Source organism: Phoca vitulina, unplaced genomic scaffold (genome assembly GCF_004348235.1).
Source record: "Phoca vitulina isolate PV1807 unplaced genomic scaffold, GSC_HSeal_1.0 scaffold10, whole genome shotgun sequence".
NCBI lineage: Eukaryota > Metazoa > Chordata > Mammalia > Carnivora > Phocidae > Phoca > Phoca vitulina.
Window position 1 is genome coordinate 50,730,354 of NW_022589713.1, and position 21,643 is coordinate 50,751,996.

The 21,643-nt window shown below is 37.0% G+C and overlaps 1 protein-coding gene across 34 annotated transcripts in view; it reads right to left on the reverse strand.

The window, feature by feature from the left end:
- Positions 1–21,643, reverse strand: part of CLASP2 (cytoplasmic linker associated protein 2) — a 182,374-nt gene that overhangs the window by 16,649 nt on the left and 144,082 nt on the right. For all 34 annotated transcript variants that reach the window (XM_032409083.1, XM_032409082.1, XM_032409081.1 and 31 more), the window contains 5 exons: positions 19,309–19,452; positions 7,539–7,682; positions 6,233–6,339; positions 4,705–4,858; positions 1,358–1,586 (listed from right to left, as the gene is read on the reverse strand). In XM_032409083.1, coding sequence (XP_032264974.1) covers positions 1,358–1,586; positions 4,705–4,858; positions 6,233–6,339; positions 7,539–7,682; positions 19,309–19,452 — 778 coding nt within the window. The remainder of the gene's footprint in view (positions 1–1,357; positions 1,587–4,704; positions 4,859–6,232; positions 6,340–7,538; positions 7,683–19,308; positions 19,453–21,643) is intronic.

The window sequence follows — 21,643 nt, forward strand, 5'->3', positions numbered from 1 at the left end:
AATGCTCATTAGGATGGACTATTTTATATCCATCATGGTGATGGATGTCAAAATTTTAAAAAGTCTAAACATTCTGTGCTGGTGAGGAAATCAGCACTACCTAAACTGGCCAAGTGTTTTGAGTTGGTAATTGGGTAGTAACTCTAAAAATTTCAACTTACATATCTCTTAATCGAGCAATTCTTTTTTTTTTTTAAAGATTTTATTTATTTATTTGACAGAGAGAGCACAAGTAGGCAGAGCGGCAGGCAGAGGGAGAGGGAGAAGCAGGCCTCCCGCCGAGCAGGGAGCCCGATGCGGGGCTCGATCCCAGGACCCCATGATCATGACCTGAGCCGAAGGCAGACGCTTAACGACTGAGCCACCCAGGCGCCCCAATCGAGCAATTCTACCTCTAGGAATCTCTTAGAGTAAATTACTTATGTATGTGCATAAAAGTTTATGCAGAAATATGTTCACTGACAGCAATACTGGGGGAACAAAGGAAAACAAAAAACTACCTAAGTATAGTATCATGAGACTGGTAAGGCGGGTACTTTCAAATTTACCCACATAGTTATCTATTACTTTATATTACTTGAGTCTTCAATAAAAAAAATTAATGAATTATGTAATTTGTAGAGAATAAATGTAATTCCTTATTAAAAATACCTAAACCATTTGCAATGTTTTATATCAGTCTTTATACATTTTATGTGAACCTAACTGCGTACTGTAATTGGAAGGGCAGGTAGGTAGCACATCTCCACCCTCTTTCAGATGTGACACTCTGGACAGTCAACCAAATATCAGGCTGGACAGCTTAGTAAGTGTTAGAACTTAGTCCTATGCCCTTGTTCCGAGCCACTGTGAGTGTAAGAGCTAGTCCCACACCCTTGGTATAAGTCACTGAAAGTGTAGAGCTAGTCCTAAGCTGGCTCCAAATTCTAATGGTAGCTTACCTCACATTTGGTCTTGAATGCATCTTACTAATGTTTGTTTATGATTTCACACTTTATTAAAGGGCTATTATAAAGAATGGGTAGTTCTTCAAAGGGTTTTGTCATGCTGGTATAAAAATTAATGACTGAATTGTGTCTAGAGATAAACTAAATTTATAAGCTACAATTGATTTCAGTTGTTTCTGGGCAGTCAGTAAGGTTTTCCTGATTTTGAGGATGATCTCAGGATTACCCTGTTTCTCATTCTGGGGTAGAAAACTATCAAACCACTAGAAATGAGCTCCTAAAAGATGGGAGAAACATTCCCATCCCAAAGCTCCTTACTTCTTCGGGAGTTATAATAAAAGAGCACGTGTATTTCTTTTGTTTCATTGATTACCAGTCCTCTAAAACACAAAATATGACCCAGAACCTACCATCAGGAAACTGGTCGGCATCATCATCAAACATGGCTTCCTTGAGGGCAGACTTATTGAAGGGACTGATGCTATCTGAGTAGTTATATGGATTATAGTCTCGAGTGCGAGGAGAGGAGTGCGCAGGCATTGAATGGAGCAATGAAGCTTTATTATCAAGGGCTGTTTGGCTTGAGTCAGTAGCATCACCTCCTGCTCTTGGGTCAGGCATCCCTGGACCACCACACATCTATTAATGGGGAGGAGAAGGCATAGCAAATTAATTCATTTTTAAAAAAACATTTATTTATTTATTTATTTATTATTTATTTTATTTTATTTATGAGAAAGTGGGGGTAGGGACAGAGGGAGAGAGAGAGAGAGAAGGGGTTCAACTTCACGACCCGACCCTGAGATCATGACCTGAGCTGAAATCAAGAGTCAGATGCCTAAATCGACTGAGGCACCCAGGCATCCTACACATTAATTCATTTTTAAGTATCTCTTTGAAATTCTAAAAAGATGTTTCTCTACTGCTTCAAAGTCTATTTTAAAAAAGGTAACAATAAACAGCTGAAAAAAATTAAGTAATGGAATCAACATAAGTTAAAACTTATTTAAAATGTCAAAATTTAAAGATGTAAAAAAAAACCCCACAGCTGTGAGGGCAAATAAAAATCATAAAAGAATGCTGTTTCTAATGATTCCTATAGTTCCCTTGCTAATGGCTTGACCAAACAATATTCAGTGGGATTACCAAAAGCTTCTCTATGCCAGTTAAAGATATAAAAGGACTTTCATTAGCAACACAGAACTAAAAGCTGCCAGAGTCCATTATTAAGGTAGTAAATTACACAATGACAACATGTCAACAAAGTACAAGAGAATAAAATTTTTTTTTAAAAAATGGCCTCAAGGACTATAACTTTTGAAAAGATGCCTGATGAAGTTTGAATGCATTAACATACTTACCAAAACATCAATACTAACACTGATACTAATACTAGTATGAAAATCATTACTACCATCAATATCACCACCGTCACTGTCTACTCACAGCAACTATGTGTTAAGCCATTACTTAGGTGCTTTACAAATATTGTTCAAATATGTACTGTGCTCCTACTGCGTGCCAGGCATTGTTCCTGGCAGTGGGGCTATATTAGTGAACAAAAGAGAGACTGATGTCCACTTTCATGGAGTTTACATTCTAGTGTGGGGACAGATATTTATAAACATAATGAATGAGTAAAGTATACGGTATGGTAGAAAGTGATTAGTGTATGGGAGGCAGTGCAGGATTAAAGGGATCATGAGTACTGTGGTGGGAGGAAGGAGGGTGCAGATTAGATTAGGGTCAGAGTAAGCCATTTGAACAAAGACTTGAAGGAAGTGAGGAAATCAGCCACCGAGCTATCTGGAGGAACGATGTCTAAGACAGAGTGAATAGCCAAGACAAAGGCCCTGAGGCAAGAGCATGCCCAGGGAGTTCAAGGAATAGCAAGGGGGCCAGTGTGGTTGGAGCAGAGGAAAGTAGATGAGACCAGAGGGTAACAGAGGGAAAAGCCTATTGTGTAGACTTTGGCTTTTATTCTGGGACCTCCTATGGAGTTATAAGTCAAGGAGTGAGAACAGATGACAGGAGGCCAATGGGCACAATCAAGAAGGCCAGTTAGGTGCCTATTTTAATAACCCAGGTGAGAGAATTGATGATGTTTCAAGCCAGAATAGCAGGGATGGGAAGTGGATGGATTTTGGATATATTCTGAAAACAGAACCAACAGATTTCCTGACAGAGTATGGAGGATGACAGAAAGAGAGGCGACAAGGACAACTCCTTGGTCCAAGGTTTTTGGCTGAGCAACTTGTGCTGCTATCAACTGAAACAGAAAAGAGGAGCTCTAGGGGAAAAGATGAGAAGTTCAAACAAGCAGCTGGATGTAGCTAATGAGTCATACAATTTATTACACTTACAGTAACTTTTAAGGTAGGCAGTAATATCCTTATTTTCTTAATGAAGACATTGAGGCTTAGAAGTGAAAATATATGATTAGTTAATAACTGCCAGGAACTGAAATTTAAACTCACTTCTGCCAGAATCCACTGTTTGAGCTCCCCACACTGTATCCTGCTATCTCTGAGGAAAAAAAAGTCTCAAGCAGTGATTTGTATTACTAAACTATTATTGCTACTTCATGTAGCTTTTGGGGTGGGGAACCTCAAATCTGAGTGGTAAGCTGGTTTTTGGCATCCAGTTTAGTAGGACCATCTGCCAGATAGGCATTGGGAGAAAAACGACAGCAGGAAAGCAGTCAGGAAGGCAGAGGAGGGAGCCCTTTAGAGACGTGCTGAAGCACTGCAAAGTTCTACAATTCTGCAAACACCGAGGAACCACAGATTCCGTAGGAAATGGGATGGCTTGTTTTGAGCAAAGTCTTCAGCAGCAGTGTACAAAACAACTACTCTTTTTTCCCCCTCCCCGACCCAAAACAACTACTCTTTGTATGATGGCAGAAGCAACAAACTAAACAATATTCACCAATGGGTCATAACATTCTCAACTGGAGCCCTACAAACTGATGATGCAAATCGCTATCACTACACTTAATGGGAAAATAAATACCTAAATGTATTTAGTCTTGTAAGACTCATGTGATCTGGCCCATGTGCCACCCCCCAACTCTTTCACAACAGCCCAACAACACTGACTTTCGTCCCAGTTCCCAACTATGCAAAACTTGTTCCCATCTAAATGTCTTTGCACTTGCCACTTCTTTTATGGAATTCTTCTCTCCTAGATCTTGTATGGCTTTATTTATTCTCAAAGCAAATGCCACTGACTGGGAGAGGTCTTCCCTGACCAAATAATCTAAAATAGATTTACTTTGTGTTCTAACATAAAATTCAATAGTACTCATCTCTATCTGAAAATTTATAAGGAACTTGAAGGCAGCAACTTTGCCTTGTAAAATCCAAGACCCAGAACAGTGCCTGGTGTGTGTAGATACTCAGTGAATGCTTGCAGAGTGACTGATCCCTTAAAAAGTTACATCTGAAAAATGACAGAAAGCAAAGTTAAAAAAAAAAAAATCCAACAAAGATCTCTTAATGAGAGGCACCTGGATGGCTCAGTCAGTTGAATGTCTGACTCTTGATTTCAGCTCAGGTCATGATCACAGGGTCATGGGATTGAGCCCTGCGTCAGGCTCCCTGCTGGACATGAAGCCTGCTTAAGAATCTCTCCCTCTCCCTCTGCCCTCCCCCCCGCCCTGCGTGAGCATACTCTCTCTCTCAAATAAATAAATAAATCTTAAAAAAAACACCTCTTAATGGAAAAGCCTGCAATGTAAGAATATTCAAATACTCACGGAATCACTATCATCCTTTTTAGAATCCCTTTTCAATGGTTCATTCATATCTTCTTGACTACGGAAGCTGAAATTCTGAATTGCTTCAGTGACACCTCTAAGAGAGCTATAAATATCTTCAGAGTTCATATTTTCTGTGTCATAATCAAATGCACTATGAAAAAGACAACTAATTATTTATGTATAGTTTTAAAACACAAACACATTTGAGATTATGTAGGATCTCCAAAATGTAATTAGCAAAACAAAACAAAACCTGAGAACTATAAATGGTTAAGGTATATGTCCCCTTGTCCACCCACCAAGGGCAGCTTACAATGACTCTAAATGCATAGCCCTTAACACCTGGTTTGTCTGTCACCTTCAAAAATGTTCCGATTAACCAGGGGTCAGCAAACCATGACCTCTGAAATCTAAAAATGTTTACTTTTTCAATGGTTGAGAGAAAAGTCAAAATAACATTTCCTAACACTTTTCCAATGAAAATCATATAAAATTCTTATTTCAGTGTCTATAAATTAAATCGTATTGGACCAGCAACACTTATTTATTCAGGTATCTGCTACAGCTATTTTCCACACTGTAACAGCAAAACTGAGTAGAGGTAACAAAGACTGCATGGCCCACAAGGCCTGAAATATTTACCATATGGCCCTTTACAGAAAGTTTGCTAACTCCTGTGATTAACTGACAATAATGGTACAGCTGAAAGAGAAGATAAATGTATTTTACACAAATTTATAGGAAGGAAGAGAAGTTCTAACACTGAACATATATGTTACTGACATTACTTCTATAATCAAATTCTAAAACTCAACTGAAGCTGGAATTTAGCCATCAAATTGTTACGTGTGTCACAAGGAATAATAACCTAGATGTTAAGTTTGCAATGTATTTTTCTTCCTTAGATGCTGATGAAGTATCCTATAAATTGTAATAAATATGATGAAGCATGCTATGATATATGGCTAATAAAATCAAGTTAATAACTATGTTAGTAAATATGGACTACTATGCAAATGATTTTTTAAAAGGCCAGCAAAAGGGAAAAAATATTAAGAACTTCATCTTAAATACAGCCAATGCTTGAACTGCATAAGTGTGTGAAAATTCTACACAGCTTATATTTTAGATTAAGGACCAATCTCACAGTCACATTCTTTCCTAAAGACACAGACATAATGCCATTTTATATTTAGCCTTTCCTTCTTTTTTCTTCTCTATTTTTGATTTTGTCTATAAGCATATCTGAGAAACATAACTACTCCATTTAATGCTTCAAGCACTAATTTACAAAAGCTGTGTAAGTTTTCTTTTCACTTACATAAAAATTAGATATCCTATGCATTATTTTCATTTAAAGGGTTAGTTTTGGAATATACTTAAAGTTTTTTGAATCTGCTAAGTTTCTATGTGTCAACAGACCTTTCAAGTCAAGTGGAAATCAAGTGGAATTATATTAATGTCTGTTGTCTAAGAATGGGAATCGGCAAACACAAGCCATGATGGAAAATAACCCTTTTATTACCTTGGAGATAAAGTATTCTGTGATGTATTGGTAGGAGAAGTAAGAGGACTGGACCAGTTGGCTGGTGAACGTGGTGTTGGTCTCGTCAAAGGACTCCCCATGGAACCCTGATTGGGGGAGTCAAGTAAATATTAACATACGACAGGTTAAGTTCAACTAAAAGGCTCTTAAGGAAGCCATGCAATCAAGAAGTTGAATATGAAAGAGCCATATTTGTAGGTCAGTATTTTAAATAATCATGTACTTATCTTTGCTTTCTATAGGGAAAAACTTTCTCCCCATTCAGAAATCTACCTCTTTAGTCTTGTTTTCTTCACCCACTTCCTGCTCTCAAATATTATCAACATCTTCCTTCTCACAGATTCAACAGGATCCCAAACTATTTTAATTAATTAATTTTTAAATTAAAAAAATCATTTTTTAAGTAGGCTCCCTGCCCTACATGGGGCTTGAACTCATGACCGTGAGATTGAGAGTCGCATGCTCTACAGACTGAGCCAGCCAGATACTCCCCCCAAACTGACAATTTTAAATTAGCCTCTCATTCTAAGCCAATTTCCTTCCTCCAACCATTACTAATATTCAAATTTTATTCCTCCTTGAGTTTGCTTTATAAATGATTTTCGCAAGCATACCAAAGTAAAATTTGTTATTATTATTTTGCCTACCTCTTAAGATATAAACAATCCCTCTCCTTTTAAAAAGATAACCAACTTTAGTCCCAAGAAATTGTTCTCAGATTGTTTTTAACCCTCAGACTTTATATTAAGCCTGCCATAAGTGCATCTAATTTTTCTTTATACATGATCAAATATGTCTTTTTAAAACTTAAATTTTTTAGGCATATTATGTAAATGATTCTTGCCATTTAGGTACATATAACACCGTAATGTTCCATTTATTCAGACCTTACCTCCCCAAGACAAAATTCTGTATTCAAGCAACTATGGACCCACAAACCTGTCAACAGGTTTGTGAACATACCTTTTAAAGCCCTACCTTCTTCAGATCTTATTGTTAACCAAGTCATCCCTTCTAGTCCTCAAATAAGGACTGGTTTGCTTTCCTTGTTCATACCCTGGCCATTGTTCACCACCAACCGAATGTATACCAAATTACAACATAAACATGACAAGCCTAAGGACTATGTTCTTTCCAGGACTGTATTTAATACTGCTTAGGAGATGTTGCCTAATACAGATGCAAAAATTATACACTTGGATCAAAAGTTTACTTCATGTAAAAGAAAGCAATTGCTGTGAAACCATCACATCACATAACAGTCAAGAAAATAACTGAAAGATACCTGGGTTCCATTTCCAGTGTTTCGTAGGTGATTATGAAGAAGCTTTGTAGCACCATCCTGAAAAGTTTTTGGTAAAGCTCCTAATAACATTGTAAACTCTGGGGTATTGAGTTCAAATAAGGAAATCAGCACTGACTGTGCTGCCTAGAAAACAAAGACATAGAATAAGTAGAGATGTATATTTTGGTTACTCAAAGGAGACAATTTTCTTCACTCAACAATTCTGTTCAATAGCATTAGGCCATCTTTCCCACAGAAAAAGATGTCCTTATATGCTTCCAGATTTCTTTGTTGGGAGAGTAAGAAAATTATTGGCCTGCCATTTATTTTTTGAAGGTAAGAAGGGAATATAAAGAATGTCACAAATACAATCTAGCACTCAATGGCAAAAGTTAACTGGTTTCTGGGGTTATTCTACCAATATATGCTACTTCTTCAGTTTTCCTCATAAATGATTACAAGAAGAAAGATGGATGGAAATATACAAGTACAGGTATCCTACACCTTTCAAAAGTTCACATTACACCACTCTGCTTTTATGAAAGACCTACAACAGTACCAAAAGAAAAACAAAGAAGTTCTTTACTTTTACATTTAAGGCAAAAAGCAAAAATAGTATTCAGCATTTGTTTTGCAGTGAGCCTTTATAAAGGCAGCACGCACTCTGAGCAGTGAGAATGGTACCACCAAGCTCCTTCCCCAGGAACTACACTCAGCATCAAGCCACCATAGTATTGTTGAACTGTGTATGTGAGCATCTGTGCTTTATCTTGATTTATTTTGTGCGTCTGTTAGCAAGATGTATCCTGAGGTATCAGAAAAGCCTAAAAGATGCTATGTTTTTGGGTCTGGGAAGTCTGAGAAGTTTTTCCATATAAATTAATGGAATTGCTTCCTTGCTTTACACCATTTTGGCATATGAAAGGTTTCATAGGAACATTCTACTTTCAGATAGTGGGGGAAACCTGTATATCCCCCTAAGCTATACAAAGTCCATTCAGAGCAACTTAATACTTTACTATTCATTTTATATAAATGGAAAATAATTTTGGTGGAAATGGGAACAAAACAAAGCTTACTCAGATCAGTTAAGAAAACTTATAAATTTACTTTCTTCTTTTAATGTAATCAACAGAACTACTGAAAGCCAAACTTTGAAATTCAGATTACCATAGAAACTTAACTGAGAGGAGGAAGAAATCCAAATAGTTCACAATCATGACTCAGATGAAAATATGCATATCTTGTCCTGGACCTTTTCAGACCCCATTCTATGAAAACCTAAGTGTTCTATGTTTATGATACCTGAATATAAAATACTAGGGGAATGGTTAAATTATGTTACATTGGAGCAATGGCACACTATACAACACAGCCTTGAAAGATGATGGAACTCTATACATGAAGAAATTGGGAGAGGGCGATCATATACCGCTGAAGGAAAAATATAATAAACAGTAAAAAAAATAAGAAAAATATAATAAAACAACAGCTATAAGCCCAATATACATTGTGTGGGTATGTCCTCGAACATGTTAATAGTACTTAAATAAAACTACTTCTATTTGGGGGGCGCCTGGGTGGCTGAGTCAGTTAAGTGCCTGATTCTTCATTTTGGTTCAGGTCATGACCTCAAGTACCGTGAGACAGAGCCTTGTGTCAGGCTCCACGCTCAGCAGGGAGTTTGCTTGAGATTCTCTGCCTTCTCTTTCTCCCTCTGCCCCTCCTACCCCTCGCACAAGCATTCTCTCTGAAATAAAATCTTAAAAAAAAAACAACAGAAAACTATTTGTATTTTGAAACAAAACTTTATGATCCTGTGTTTTTGGAACAACACTGAAACTGCCTCAAGTTACTCTAAGCAAATGAATTAATGATTGTTAAGGTATACTTTATTCCATCTAGGCTTTATTTTGGTGTAGGAGACTCAGCTTTCTTTCCCTGCAGAGGTAGAGAGGCCAACTGTTCTAAAACCATTTTCTAATGCATATATCCTTCCCTCATGAAGTGACACCCTTATCATGAATTAACTTCCTATATAAATCAAACTGTTTCTGATCCTCTGATCCTTTGTGTTCTATCGATCTATTTGTCTATTTCTGCATTAATATGGGTTTAAGTTGTATGATTTAAAATGCAGTATTTTTAGTATATTCTGATAGTCCTTCATTTTTGTTAGTTTATATTTTAGTGTCATATTTGCTTTACTAGATGCATTTTTATTTATTCATTTATTTACTTATTTCACAACATAAATCAGGTCTTCATTAGAATACTGTATTCCGTTTCTTTTTTCTTAAGCTTTTAATTCTAGTTAACATACAGTGTCAGTGTTATTACTTTCAGATATACAATACAGTAATTCAACAATTCCATACATCACCCGGTGTTCATCAAAAGTGCATTCCTTAATCCCCATCACCTATTTAACCCATCCCCCGACCAATCTCCCCTCTGGTAACCTTCAGTTTGTTTTTTCTTTTTAAAGATTTTTTTAAGTAATCTCTACACCCAACGTGGGGCTTGAACTTATAACTCTGGGATCAAGAGTCACATGCTCCACCAACTGAACCAGCCCGATGCCCCTTCAGTTTGTTCTTTATAGTTAAGAGTTTGTTTCTTGGTTTCTTTTTTTTCCCCTTTGCTTGTTTTGTTCCTTAAATTCCACATATGAGTGAAATCATACAGTATTTCTCTTTCTCTGACTTATTTTGCTTAGCATTATACTTTCTAATTCCATCCATGTCGTTGTAAATGGCAAGATTCCATTTTTTTTATGGCTGGATAATATTCCATTGTATATATATACACACAACATCTTTATCCACTGATGGACACGAGCTGCTTCCATAATTTGGCCATTGTAAATAATGCTGCTATAAACATAGGGGTGCATGTATCCCTTTGAATTAGTGTTCTTGTATTTTTTTGGTAAATACCAATATTGCAATTCCCGGATCATAGGGTAGTTCTGTTTTTAATTTTCTTGAGGAACCTCCATACAGTGGCTGCACCAATTTGCATTCCCACCAACAGTGCAAGAGGGTTACTCTCCACATCCTCACCAACACTTGTTTCCTGTGTGGTTGATTTTAGCCATTTTGACAGGTGTGAGATGATATCTCGTTGTAGTTTTGATTTGCATTTCCCTGATGATGAGTGATGTGGAGCATCTTTTCATGTGTCTGTTGGCCATCTATATGTCTTCTTTAGAGAAATGTCTGTTCATGTCTTCTGCCCATTTTTAAATCAGATTGTTTTTTGGGTACTGAGTTGTATTAAGTTCTTTATATATTTTGGAGGTTTGTGGCAACTCTGCTGAGCAAGTCTATTGGCGCACTTTTTCAAATAGCATTTACTCACTTCATGTCTCTGTCACATTTTGGTAATCCTCGCAACATTTCAAACTTTTTCATCCTTATATTTGTATGGTGATCTGTGATCAGTGATCTCTGATGTTACTATTGTAATTGTTTTGGGGTACCACGAATCATGTTCATATGAGATGGTGAATATAATCACTAAATGTTGTGTGTGTTCTGACTTCTCCATTGACCAGCCATTCCCATCTCTCTCCCTTTCCTTGGGCCTCCCTGTTCCCTGAGACACAACCATATTGATTGAAATGAGGCCAATTAATGGTTCTATGATGGCCTTTAAATGTTCAAGTGAAAGAAAGAGTTGCGTGTGTCTCACTGTAAATCAAAAGCTAGAAATGATTAAGCTTAGTGAGGAAGGCAGAGATAGGCCAAAAGCTAGGCCTCTTGTGACAAACAGCCAACTTGTGACTGCAAAGGAAAGGTTCTTGACTCCAGTGAACACACAAATGATAAGAAAGCAACACAGCTTTATTGCTGATAGAGAGACAAAGTTTTAGTGGTCTGGATAGAAGATCAAAGCGGCCACAATACTCCCTTAAGCCAGAGTGTCGTCCAGAGCAAGACCCTAACTATCTTCAGTTCTCCTGAGATTGGTGAGGAAGCCATGGAAGTTTGAAGCCAGAAGTTGGTTCATGAGGTTTAAGGAAAGAAGCCATCTCCATCATAACATAAAATTGCACGGTGGAGCAGCAAAGTGCTGATACAGAAGTTCCAACAAGTTATTCAGAAGATCTAGCTAGGATGATTCATGAAGGTAGCTACACTAAACAACAGATTTTCAATGTAGACAGAACAGCCTTATGTTAGAATAAGATGCCATCTAGGACTTTCACAGCTAGAGAGAAGTCAATGCCTGGCTCTAAAGTCCAGGGTGACTCTCTTGTTATGGGCTAATGCAGCCTGTGACTTTAAGTTGAAGCCACTGCTTCACTTACCATTGTGAAAATCCTAAGGCTCTTTGGAATTATGCTAAATCCACTCTCCTGTGCTCTATAAATGGAACAAAGCCTGGGGGAGAGCACATCTATTTACAACATGGTTTCCTGAATATTTTAAGCCACTGCTGAGACCTACTGCTGAGGAAAAAAAGATTCCTTTCAAAGTATTACTGCTTGTTGACAATGCGCCTGGTCACCCAAGAGCTGCAATGGAGATGTACAATGAGAATTACTGTTGTCTTCATGCCTGCTAACACAATATCTATTCTGCAGCCCATGGATCATGGAGTAATTCTGACTTTGAAGACTTATTACTTAAATACATTTTGTAAGGCTATAGCTGCCATAGATAGTGATTCCTATGATGGATCTGGGCAAAGTAAATTGAAAACCTTCTGAAAAAGGATTTGCCATTCTAGATGCCATTAAGAACATTTGTGATTCCTGGGAAGAGATCAAAATATCAACATTAACAGATATTTGGAAAAAGTTGATTCCAACCCTCATGGATGACTTTGAGTGGTTCAAGACTTCAGTGGAGGGCATACCTGCAGATGTAGTGGAATTAGCAAGAGAATTAGAAGTGAAGCCTGAAGATGTGACTGAATTGCTGCTATCTCATGACAAAACTGGAAGAGATGAGAAGTTGTTTCTTACGGATGAGCAAAGAAAGTGTTGTTTGAGATGCAATCTATTCCTGGTGAATATGTTGTGAAGACTGTTGAAATAACAACAAAAGATTTAGAATATTACATAAACTAGTTGGTAAAGCAGCAGCAGAGTTTGAGAGGACTGACTCCAATTTTGAAAGAAACTCTATGGGTAAAATGCTATTAAACAGCATCTCAAAGTACAGAGAAATTGTAAAAGGAAGAGTTGATGCAGCAAACTTCATTTTTGTCTTCTTTCTTTCTTTTCTTTTTAAATATTTTATTTATTTATTTGACAGAGAGAGAGACAGCGAGAGAGGGAACACAAGCAGGGGGAGTGGAAGAGGGAGAAGCAGGATTCCAACAGAACAGGGAGCCTGATGCAGGGCTCAATCCCAAAGACCCTGGGATCATGACCCGAGCCGAAGGCAGACACTTAATGACTAAGCCACCCAGGTGCCCCATTTTTGTCTTATTTCTTTAAATGAATTCGAAATGATTTTTATTTTGAATTATTTAAAAACAATTTTTAAAACTTGAGTAGAGTTGACACACAATGTCACATTGATTTCACGTGTACAACATGATGATTTAACTTGTTATGCTATGCTCACCACAAGTGTAGCTACCATCTGTCAACATACACCATTACAATATCACTGATTATATTTCCTTTGCTGTGCCTCTTATAACCGTGACCTATTCATTCCATAACTGGGAGCCTGTATTTTCCATTCTCCTTCACCCATTTTCCCTATCCCCCATCCCTTTCTCTCTGGCAACCATCAGTTTGTTTTCTGTATTTATGGTCTGATTCTGCTTTTTGTTTATTCATTTGTTTTGTTTTTTAGATTCCATGTAAGTGAAATCACATGGTATTTGTCTTTTTCAATCTGACTTATCTCACTCAGCATAATATCCTTCAGGCCCATCCATGCTGTTGCAAATGGCAACATCTCCTCCTTTTTTATGGCTGCTAACAGTCACCGTATATGAATACCTAATCTTTATCCATTCATCTATCAAGAGACACTTGAATTGCTTCCATATCTTGGCTATTGTCAATAATGCTGCAAATAATGCTGCAATTTTAAACACAGGGGTGCAAATATCTTTTCAAATTACCATTTTCATTTTCCTTGGGTAATATCCAGTAGTGTCTACGGTATTTCTATTTCTGTTTGAGAAATCTCCATACTGTTTTTCCACCACTGCTGCTTTCTTTCAAGAAACTGCCACAGCCACCCCAACCTTTGGCAACCACCACCCTGATCAGTAAACATTGAGACAAGACCCTCCACCTGCCAAAAGATTAGGATTCTGAATTCTTAGGTGATGGTTAGCATTTTTTGGCAGTATTTTTAAATTAAGGTATGTACATTTTTTTAGACATAATGCTATTGCACACTTACAGAGCACAGCATAGTGCAAAGATAACTTTCATATACAATGGGAAATGAAAATATTCATGTGACTAGGCTTTACTGCAGTAGTCTGGAACTGAATCTGCAGTATTTCTGAGGTTTCAAAACCTAAACTAGGTTTTGAAATCAGGAAGTGTGAAGTCCTCCTACTTTGTTCTTTTTCAAGATTGTTTTGGCTATAATGGAACCCTTGCAATTCCATATGAATTTGGAATCAGCTTGTAAATTTCTACAAATTTCTGGGATTTTGATAGGCATTACATCTCACCTGTGGATCACTTTGGGCAGTATTGCCAACTTAACAATATTAAATCTTCCCATCCATGAACATGAATGTTCTTCAGTTTATTTAAATCATCAATTTCTTTCAAAACTATTTTGTAGTTTCTATATAAATTGCACTTCTTTTTTCAAATGTATTCCTATAGATTTTAATCTTTTTGATGCTATTGTAAATGAAATTCTTTTCCTAATTTCATTTTTGGATTGCTCACTGCAACGGTTTAGAATATAACTGATTTCTGTATACTGTTTTATATCATGCAAACTTGATGAATTTACTAGTTCTAATAGTTATTTAGTGATTCCTTAGGATTTTCTCTATACAAGATCATATCACTTGCAAATGGAAATAGTTTTACTTCTTCTTTACAGTCTAGATGCCTTTTATTTATTTTTTCCTAACTGTCCTGGCTAGAACCCCCAGTTGAACAGATATAGAAACTGTTGAATTGTACATTTTTAGACATACCATTACCATATTACACACTTAGACCAGAGTATAGTGTAATGCATAGTATATACTGAATTGTATAGTGTATGTTGAATAGAAATAGTGACAGCAGACATACTTGTCTTGCTAATTTTAAGGAGGAAGCACCCAGTCTTTCACCATTAAGTATGAGTTTAGCTGTGAATATTTGCAGGTGCCCTCTACTGGGTTGAGAAAATTCCTTCCATTGTTAGTTTTTATGTATTTATTTATTTTTTGTTAAATCCCGAGAGGACATTAAGATTTTGCCAGATGCCTTTTCTTTTTCTTTTTTTCTCAAGGTATTATTTTTAAGTAATCTCCACACCCAATAGGGGCTCGAACTTACAACCCTTATATGGAGAGTCATATGCTCCACTGACTGAGCCAGCCAGGAGCACCATCAGGTGCCTTTTCTATTGATACAATCATGTGTTTTTTGTCTTTTGATTGATACGGTGTATTATATTACTAGACTTTCAGATGTTAATTTAACCCTGCTTTCCTGGGATAAATCCCATTTACTTGGTCATGGTGTATAATTCTCTTTTATATGTTGCAGGATTTAGTTTGCTAATATTTTGTCGAGGATTAAATTGCATCCATATTCGTAGAAGTTATCGGGCTGTAGGTTTTGTGTGTGTGTGTGTGTGTGGTCTTTATCTGGTTTTGGTATCAAGGTACTACTGCCCTCACACAATGAGTTAGAAAGTGTTCCTTCTTCTGTTTTTTGGAAGAGTTTCTAAAGAATTGGTAGTAATTTGTTTGGTGGAATTTGCCAGTGAAGCCATCTGAGCCTGGCTTCTCTTCATGGGTAGTTTTTTGATTACTAAGTCAATCTCTTTACTTGTTCTATTAACGTCTATTTCTTCTTGAGTCAGTTTTGGTAGTCTACATCTTTCTAGGGATTTGTTCGTTTCATCTAAATTACTGACATAATTATTCATAGTATTCCTTTACAATTTTTATTTCTGTAAGGTTGGTCATATTCCCTCTTCCATTTCTAATTCTAGTAATTTTAGTCTCTTTTCTTGGTCAATCTAGTTAAAAGTTTGCCAATTTTGTTGATCTTTCAAAAAACCAGCTTTTAGTTTCACTGATTATTGTTTTTCTGCTTTATTGTGTTTTAATCTTTTTTTTTTTAAGCGGGCTCCATGCCCAACATGGACTCATGACCCTAAGATCAAGGGTCACATGCTCTACCAGCCGAGCCAGGCACCCCAATTTGTGCTTTAATCTTGATTACATCTTTCTGCTTACTTTAGGGTTAGTTTGTTCTTTTTCCAGTGTCATAAGGTAGTGGTTAAGGTTACTAATTTGAGATCTTTCTTCTTTATTATTATAGCATTAACTGCTATGAATTTCACTCTAAGCACTGCTCTAGCTGCATCCTTTAAGTTCTGGTATGTCACGTCTTCATTTTCATTTACCTCACGGTATTTTCTGATTTCACTTTTGATTTCTTCTTCGATCCACTGGTGATTTAGGAATAAGTTGTTTAATTTCCATGTATTTGTGAGCCCCCCAAATTTCCCTGTTATTAATTTCTAATTTCATTCCACTGTGGTCAGAGAACATACTTTGTATTATTTTTGTCCTCTTAAGAAAACTACTGAGAGGTTTGTTTCATCGCCTAGCATATGGTCTTATCCTGGAGACTGTTCCATGTACACTTGAGAAGAATGTATATTCTGCTTCTGTTGGGTAAAGTGTTCACCATTAGAAATAAAGGTCATAAAATGTATATTCTACGTGCTTCTTTGCAGCAAATATTGAAGAAAATGATTCACAAAGGAAGAGAGTAAACAGAGCTACATATAGAATGTGAGAAATGAAAGGTTAGGGGTGAAGAGAGGTCTCAGGAAGATGATGAAGAGAACAGAAGGCCTAGAAAGGAGCTCCCCATGATATAACTAACTTACTTATGTTTTTGAGCATATGGAAAATGTTACCCATAAGCATGTTACAGAGATGTTGAAAATATGAACAGACAGTTAAATAACATTAAAAAAAAAACCCAGGCAAATGAAAAACAAGGCAAATTATTTACACCACAACAAAGTTTCTTTAAGAAAGGAGGTAGCAATAAACCACTTGGTGTAGGAGTGAACACTTCCACAGTCAGAAGTAAATCTTTTGTATTGATTACCAATGGTTGATTCCTAAGTATTCTGAAGATTATGGGGAAAGATATAGGAAAGGATGTGGGAATAGGATGGGTAAAGCTAAGTTTTTTTTTTTGTCCGAGAGAGAGAGCACGAGCAACAAGCAGGGGGAGCGGCAGGCAGAGGGAAAAGCCAAGCAAGGAGCCTGATGTGGGGCTCGATCCCAGGACCCTGGGATTACAACCCGAGCCAAAGGCAGATGCTCAACTGACTGAGCTACCCAGGCGTCCCTAAAGCTAAGTTCTTATGTACAAAGGTAGATAGAAAGCTACATACTGGCTAAATTTATCAATAGATCAATAGATAATGCCTAAAATGAGTAAATCAAGAAATAACTGTAAATTCCTACTTGAAATACATTGGTACCTGCAAGGGGAAAGATTTAGACTACAGTTGACCCTTGAACAACACAGAGGTTAGGGGCACCAACCTCCCGCACAGTCAAATCTCTGCTCTTGACCAGAAGCCTTAGTGGTAATATAAACAGCTGATTAACATACCTTTTTTATGCTATATGTATTATATACTGTATTCTTAAAATAAACTAGAGAAAAGATGTTAAGAAAATCATAAGGAAAATACATTTATATTACTATACTATAAAAAAAATCTGCATGTAAGTGGACCAACACAGTTCAAATCTGTGTTGTTCAATGGTCAACTATATTTTGTTTTTTGGTTTTGTTTTCTTTTTTTCCATTTTTTTTGTTGATCATGTTAAGTGTACTCTTTAATCGCCATCCCCTATTTCCCCCATCCCCTCACCCACCTCCCATCTGGTAACCATCAGTTTGTTTTCTATAATTAAAAGTCTGTTTCTTGGTTTGTCTCTTTTCCCCCAATTTGTTTCTTAAATTCCACATGAGTGAGATCATATGGTATTTGTCATTTCCTGACTTACTTTGCTTAGTATTATACTGTCTAGCTCTATCCATGTTGTTCAAATGGCAAGACTTCATTCTTTGTTATGGCTGAATAACATTCCATTATATATTTATATATATGTGTATATATATAGCACCTCTTTTTTATCCATTCATCTATTAGTGGACACTTGGTCTGCTTCCATGGCTTGACTATTACAAATAATGCTGCTATAAACATAGGGGTGCATGTATCCCTTTGAATTAGTGTTCTTGTATTTTTTGGGTAAATACCCAAAATTGCAATTCCTGGATCATAGGGTAATTCTGTTTTTAATTTTTTGAGAAACCTCCACACTGTTTTCCACAGTGGCTGCACCAATTTGCATTCCCCACCAACCATTCAAGAGGGTTCCCTTTTCTCCACATCCTTGCCAGCACTTGTTTTCTGTGTTTTTGACTTTAGACATTCTGGTAGATGTGAGGTGATAATTCATTGTGGTTTTACTTTGCATTTCCCTGATGATGAGTGATGTGGAGCATCTTTTCATGTGTCTGTTGGCCATCTGTATGTCTTCTTTGGAGAAATGTCTGTTCATGTCTTCTACCCATTTTTCAGTTGGATTATTTGTTTTTTTGGATGTTGAGATGTATAAATTCTTTACATATTTTGGATACTAACAAGGGTTGACTATATTTTGAATGGTTACAAGATTAGAGGTTGGGAGGATTGTGGCAAGGACAGTTATTATTTATTTATTTATTTATTTTGGGGGGGAGGGGCAGAGGGAGAGGAAGAGAGAGAATCTTAAGCAGGTTCCACACCCAGCACAGAGCAAAACGCAGGGCTCAGTCTCATAACCCTGAGATCACGACCTGAGCTGAAATCAAGAATTGGATGCTTAACCAATTGAACCACCCAGGTGCACCAGGACAGTTATTTTTAGGTTTATTAAAAAAAAAAAAAAAAAAAGAGTTATTTCTTTTTTTTTTTTTTTTAAGATTTTATTTTATTTATTTGACAGAGAGAGAGAGACAGCTAGAGAGGGAACACAAGCAGGGGGAGTGGGAGAGGGTGAAGCAGGCTCCCGGCCGAGCAGAGAGCCCGATGCGGGGCTCGATCCCAGGACCCTGGGATCATGACCTGAGCCGAAGGCAGACGCTTAATGACTGAGCCACCCAGGCGCCCCAAAAAGAGTTATTTGAGAGAGAAAGAGAGAGCGAGCATGCACGCGGGTAGGGGGAAGAACAGAGGCACAGAATCTTCAAGCGGAGTCCCCGTTGAGCGCAGAGCCCGACTTGGGGCTTAATCTCATGACCCATGAGATCATGACCTAAGCTGAAACCAAGAGTCAGACTCTTAACCAACTGAGCCACCCAGGTGCCCCAGGACAATTATTTTTTATATTATACTCATATTAAATGGATAAAATTTAAAATATAAAAGAGAAGATTAAAAAAAAAAAAGTCTTCATGTCACCAGGTAAATAACTCAATGCTAACTGGTAATGTCCTGAAATATTAGTTCCCTTCATTGGCAATCCAAAACGACTGACTTGCTTATCTAATTTACCTTCTAAACCTTAAATTAAAACATACCTTCCGAACATCAGAACTTTTGGGTTCTGTTGTCCAAGTGATAACCCGAGACACTGCCAGACGAGTTTCACTGGAATTTATAAAATCTCCTGGATCCATCTGTTTGGCCAGAGTTTCTATGTATTTAAGGATAGCAACCTTCACCTACAGAGGTAAGCACAATGAGAGAGGACAATCAGATGATCACTGAGGGATACGGACAATACTTCAGAAACAATTAGGTGATTATTTTTTCGACCAATACAAAATGAAACACCATCAACAACAACAAAGAAATTATATAACCATCTACATACCTGAGGTACAAATACATGGTAATGTGGATTTTTGTTTTCACATATGCAGAACTTTTAAGTCCCAGGTGTTTCATTCCCTGTGTCTGAACAACTGCTGAAGACTCTCTTGACAAGATTAGACCCTTTTCCTTGAGCCTGCCTTCAGAGCTTACAGCTGACTTGTCTAGATTTCCCTAGGAGCCCATCTTTATAAATTAAGTGTAGTTTGGCTTTTGTGGAAATGAACCAAAAGTATTCTGGAAATAAGGTATCATAAACCAAGTAAGTAACTGAGGTGGGCAATACAGGTTTTCTCCCAAACATACAGTAACATTCACCCAACGAGATCATGTTCCTTAATAGGTCCATCAATTGCTAGAACTACTACCTTTCAAAAGAAGCGTCACAAAAAATTTTTACAGAAGTACCACTGGAGAAAATACAACACTTATTTATAATTCCTGATGCTTGGGTGCATGCTAGGTAGGTGTGTGGTCGAATGCAGGCTTCAAAATCAGCAGGAGGTGGGGCAAAGCACACATGCTTCTTCCTTATGCTCAGTCTTTGTTATCCTTAGAGTTAAATTATCTCCTTTGTTATCCACTGTTAAATTATCTCCTTTCTCCCAGGTGTGTTGGAGCAGAAAAACAGGTTGAGAACAACTGTCACATCTTCTAACATTCTAGGATTTGTAAATAATGGTTCTAAACGACTCTGCTAGTGCAGTTTAGAAATGGCACCTGGCATAGTGTACAGTCCTTGGATACAACAGATGCTGAACATGTATTAAATACAGATTTGCTGACTTGGAAGGTTTACATGTATAATTAAAACAGCAACTTTGAAAAAATATTGCCAAAGATTAAGATAAGAATGATCTTTCTTCCCTTGTTATTGATCTTAAGATGCCACTTGTCTCACTCAACCCAAATAAGGTCCTTTGGAAGTACTGTGCCAAGTCAATATATAGGAAGTGAAGGGTTAAAATAAGGTTCTGACTCTTGTACATTTTCCTCCTTCTGACTCCAGTTTATAAAAGAAAAAGGGGGTGCTTGGGGGCTCAGTCAGTTAAGCGTCCGACTCTTGATTTTGGCTCAGGTCGTGGTCTCGGGGCCCGTGGGATCAAGCTCTGCACTCAGCAGGGAGTCTGCTTCTCTCCCTCTCTCTCTTTCCCTCTCCCCCCTCTCTTGGGCATGCTCTTTCTCTCTAAAATAAATAAATCTTAAAAAAAAATTTTTAAAAAGGAAAAAGTGATCAGATTACATTCATTCCAAAATGAATAAATTTTAAGAACTATAACTTTAAGAGATGTATTGAAAAAAACTGAGTTAACCTCAGCCATCTCAGGTAAAATGTGCCATGGAGAGGAAAAGAGACTTATGGTTAATTTTGCAGTAGCAGGCCCAACAAAGTAAGGCAGCACCTAACATTCTGGATTCTTAAAGCCGTGTCACCTTTTATCAGTGTGAATAATTGAAAGGTGGCAATAGTAAATCAAAGGATGAACATCAATGTAGTTTGTTTTCAATTTGCCGCCATCAATATTTGAATGTACTTATTTGTGCTATGTGAGATTCAACTAGTGCAGTGTCTTGGCAATTTTACAGAGGCACATAAAATTTTAAAGGGTTTCACAGAGCAGGTGTGTTTACTATGCCACTCGGCAAAATAATCACAATACACACATAATAATCATTTGAAAGTTTAGATTTAAGTAGAGTATTTCACAAGTTTATATACATAGTCTGTAATTTTAATAACACAAACATATTCTTCAGAGAAGGAAAAATTATCTTGCTACTTAAATGTGCATAACTTTACAACAGATCTGTGAAACCCAGGAAAAGAGGTCACCAAAATTGTTTTTTTTAAATATTACTTACTCAAAATCACTCTGTATTGCCATCTCCCCCATTCTATTGTTTCTTTTCTGACATTTAACCATGACTGTGAGAGATAAAATTTTATATAAAATTTTCTCCTTTATCTGAAAGACGCATTTTTTTCAATAAAGAACTTTATAGATCTCACATTCAAGTTGTTTTTTTCTATAACCTGTT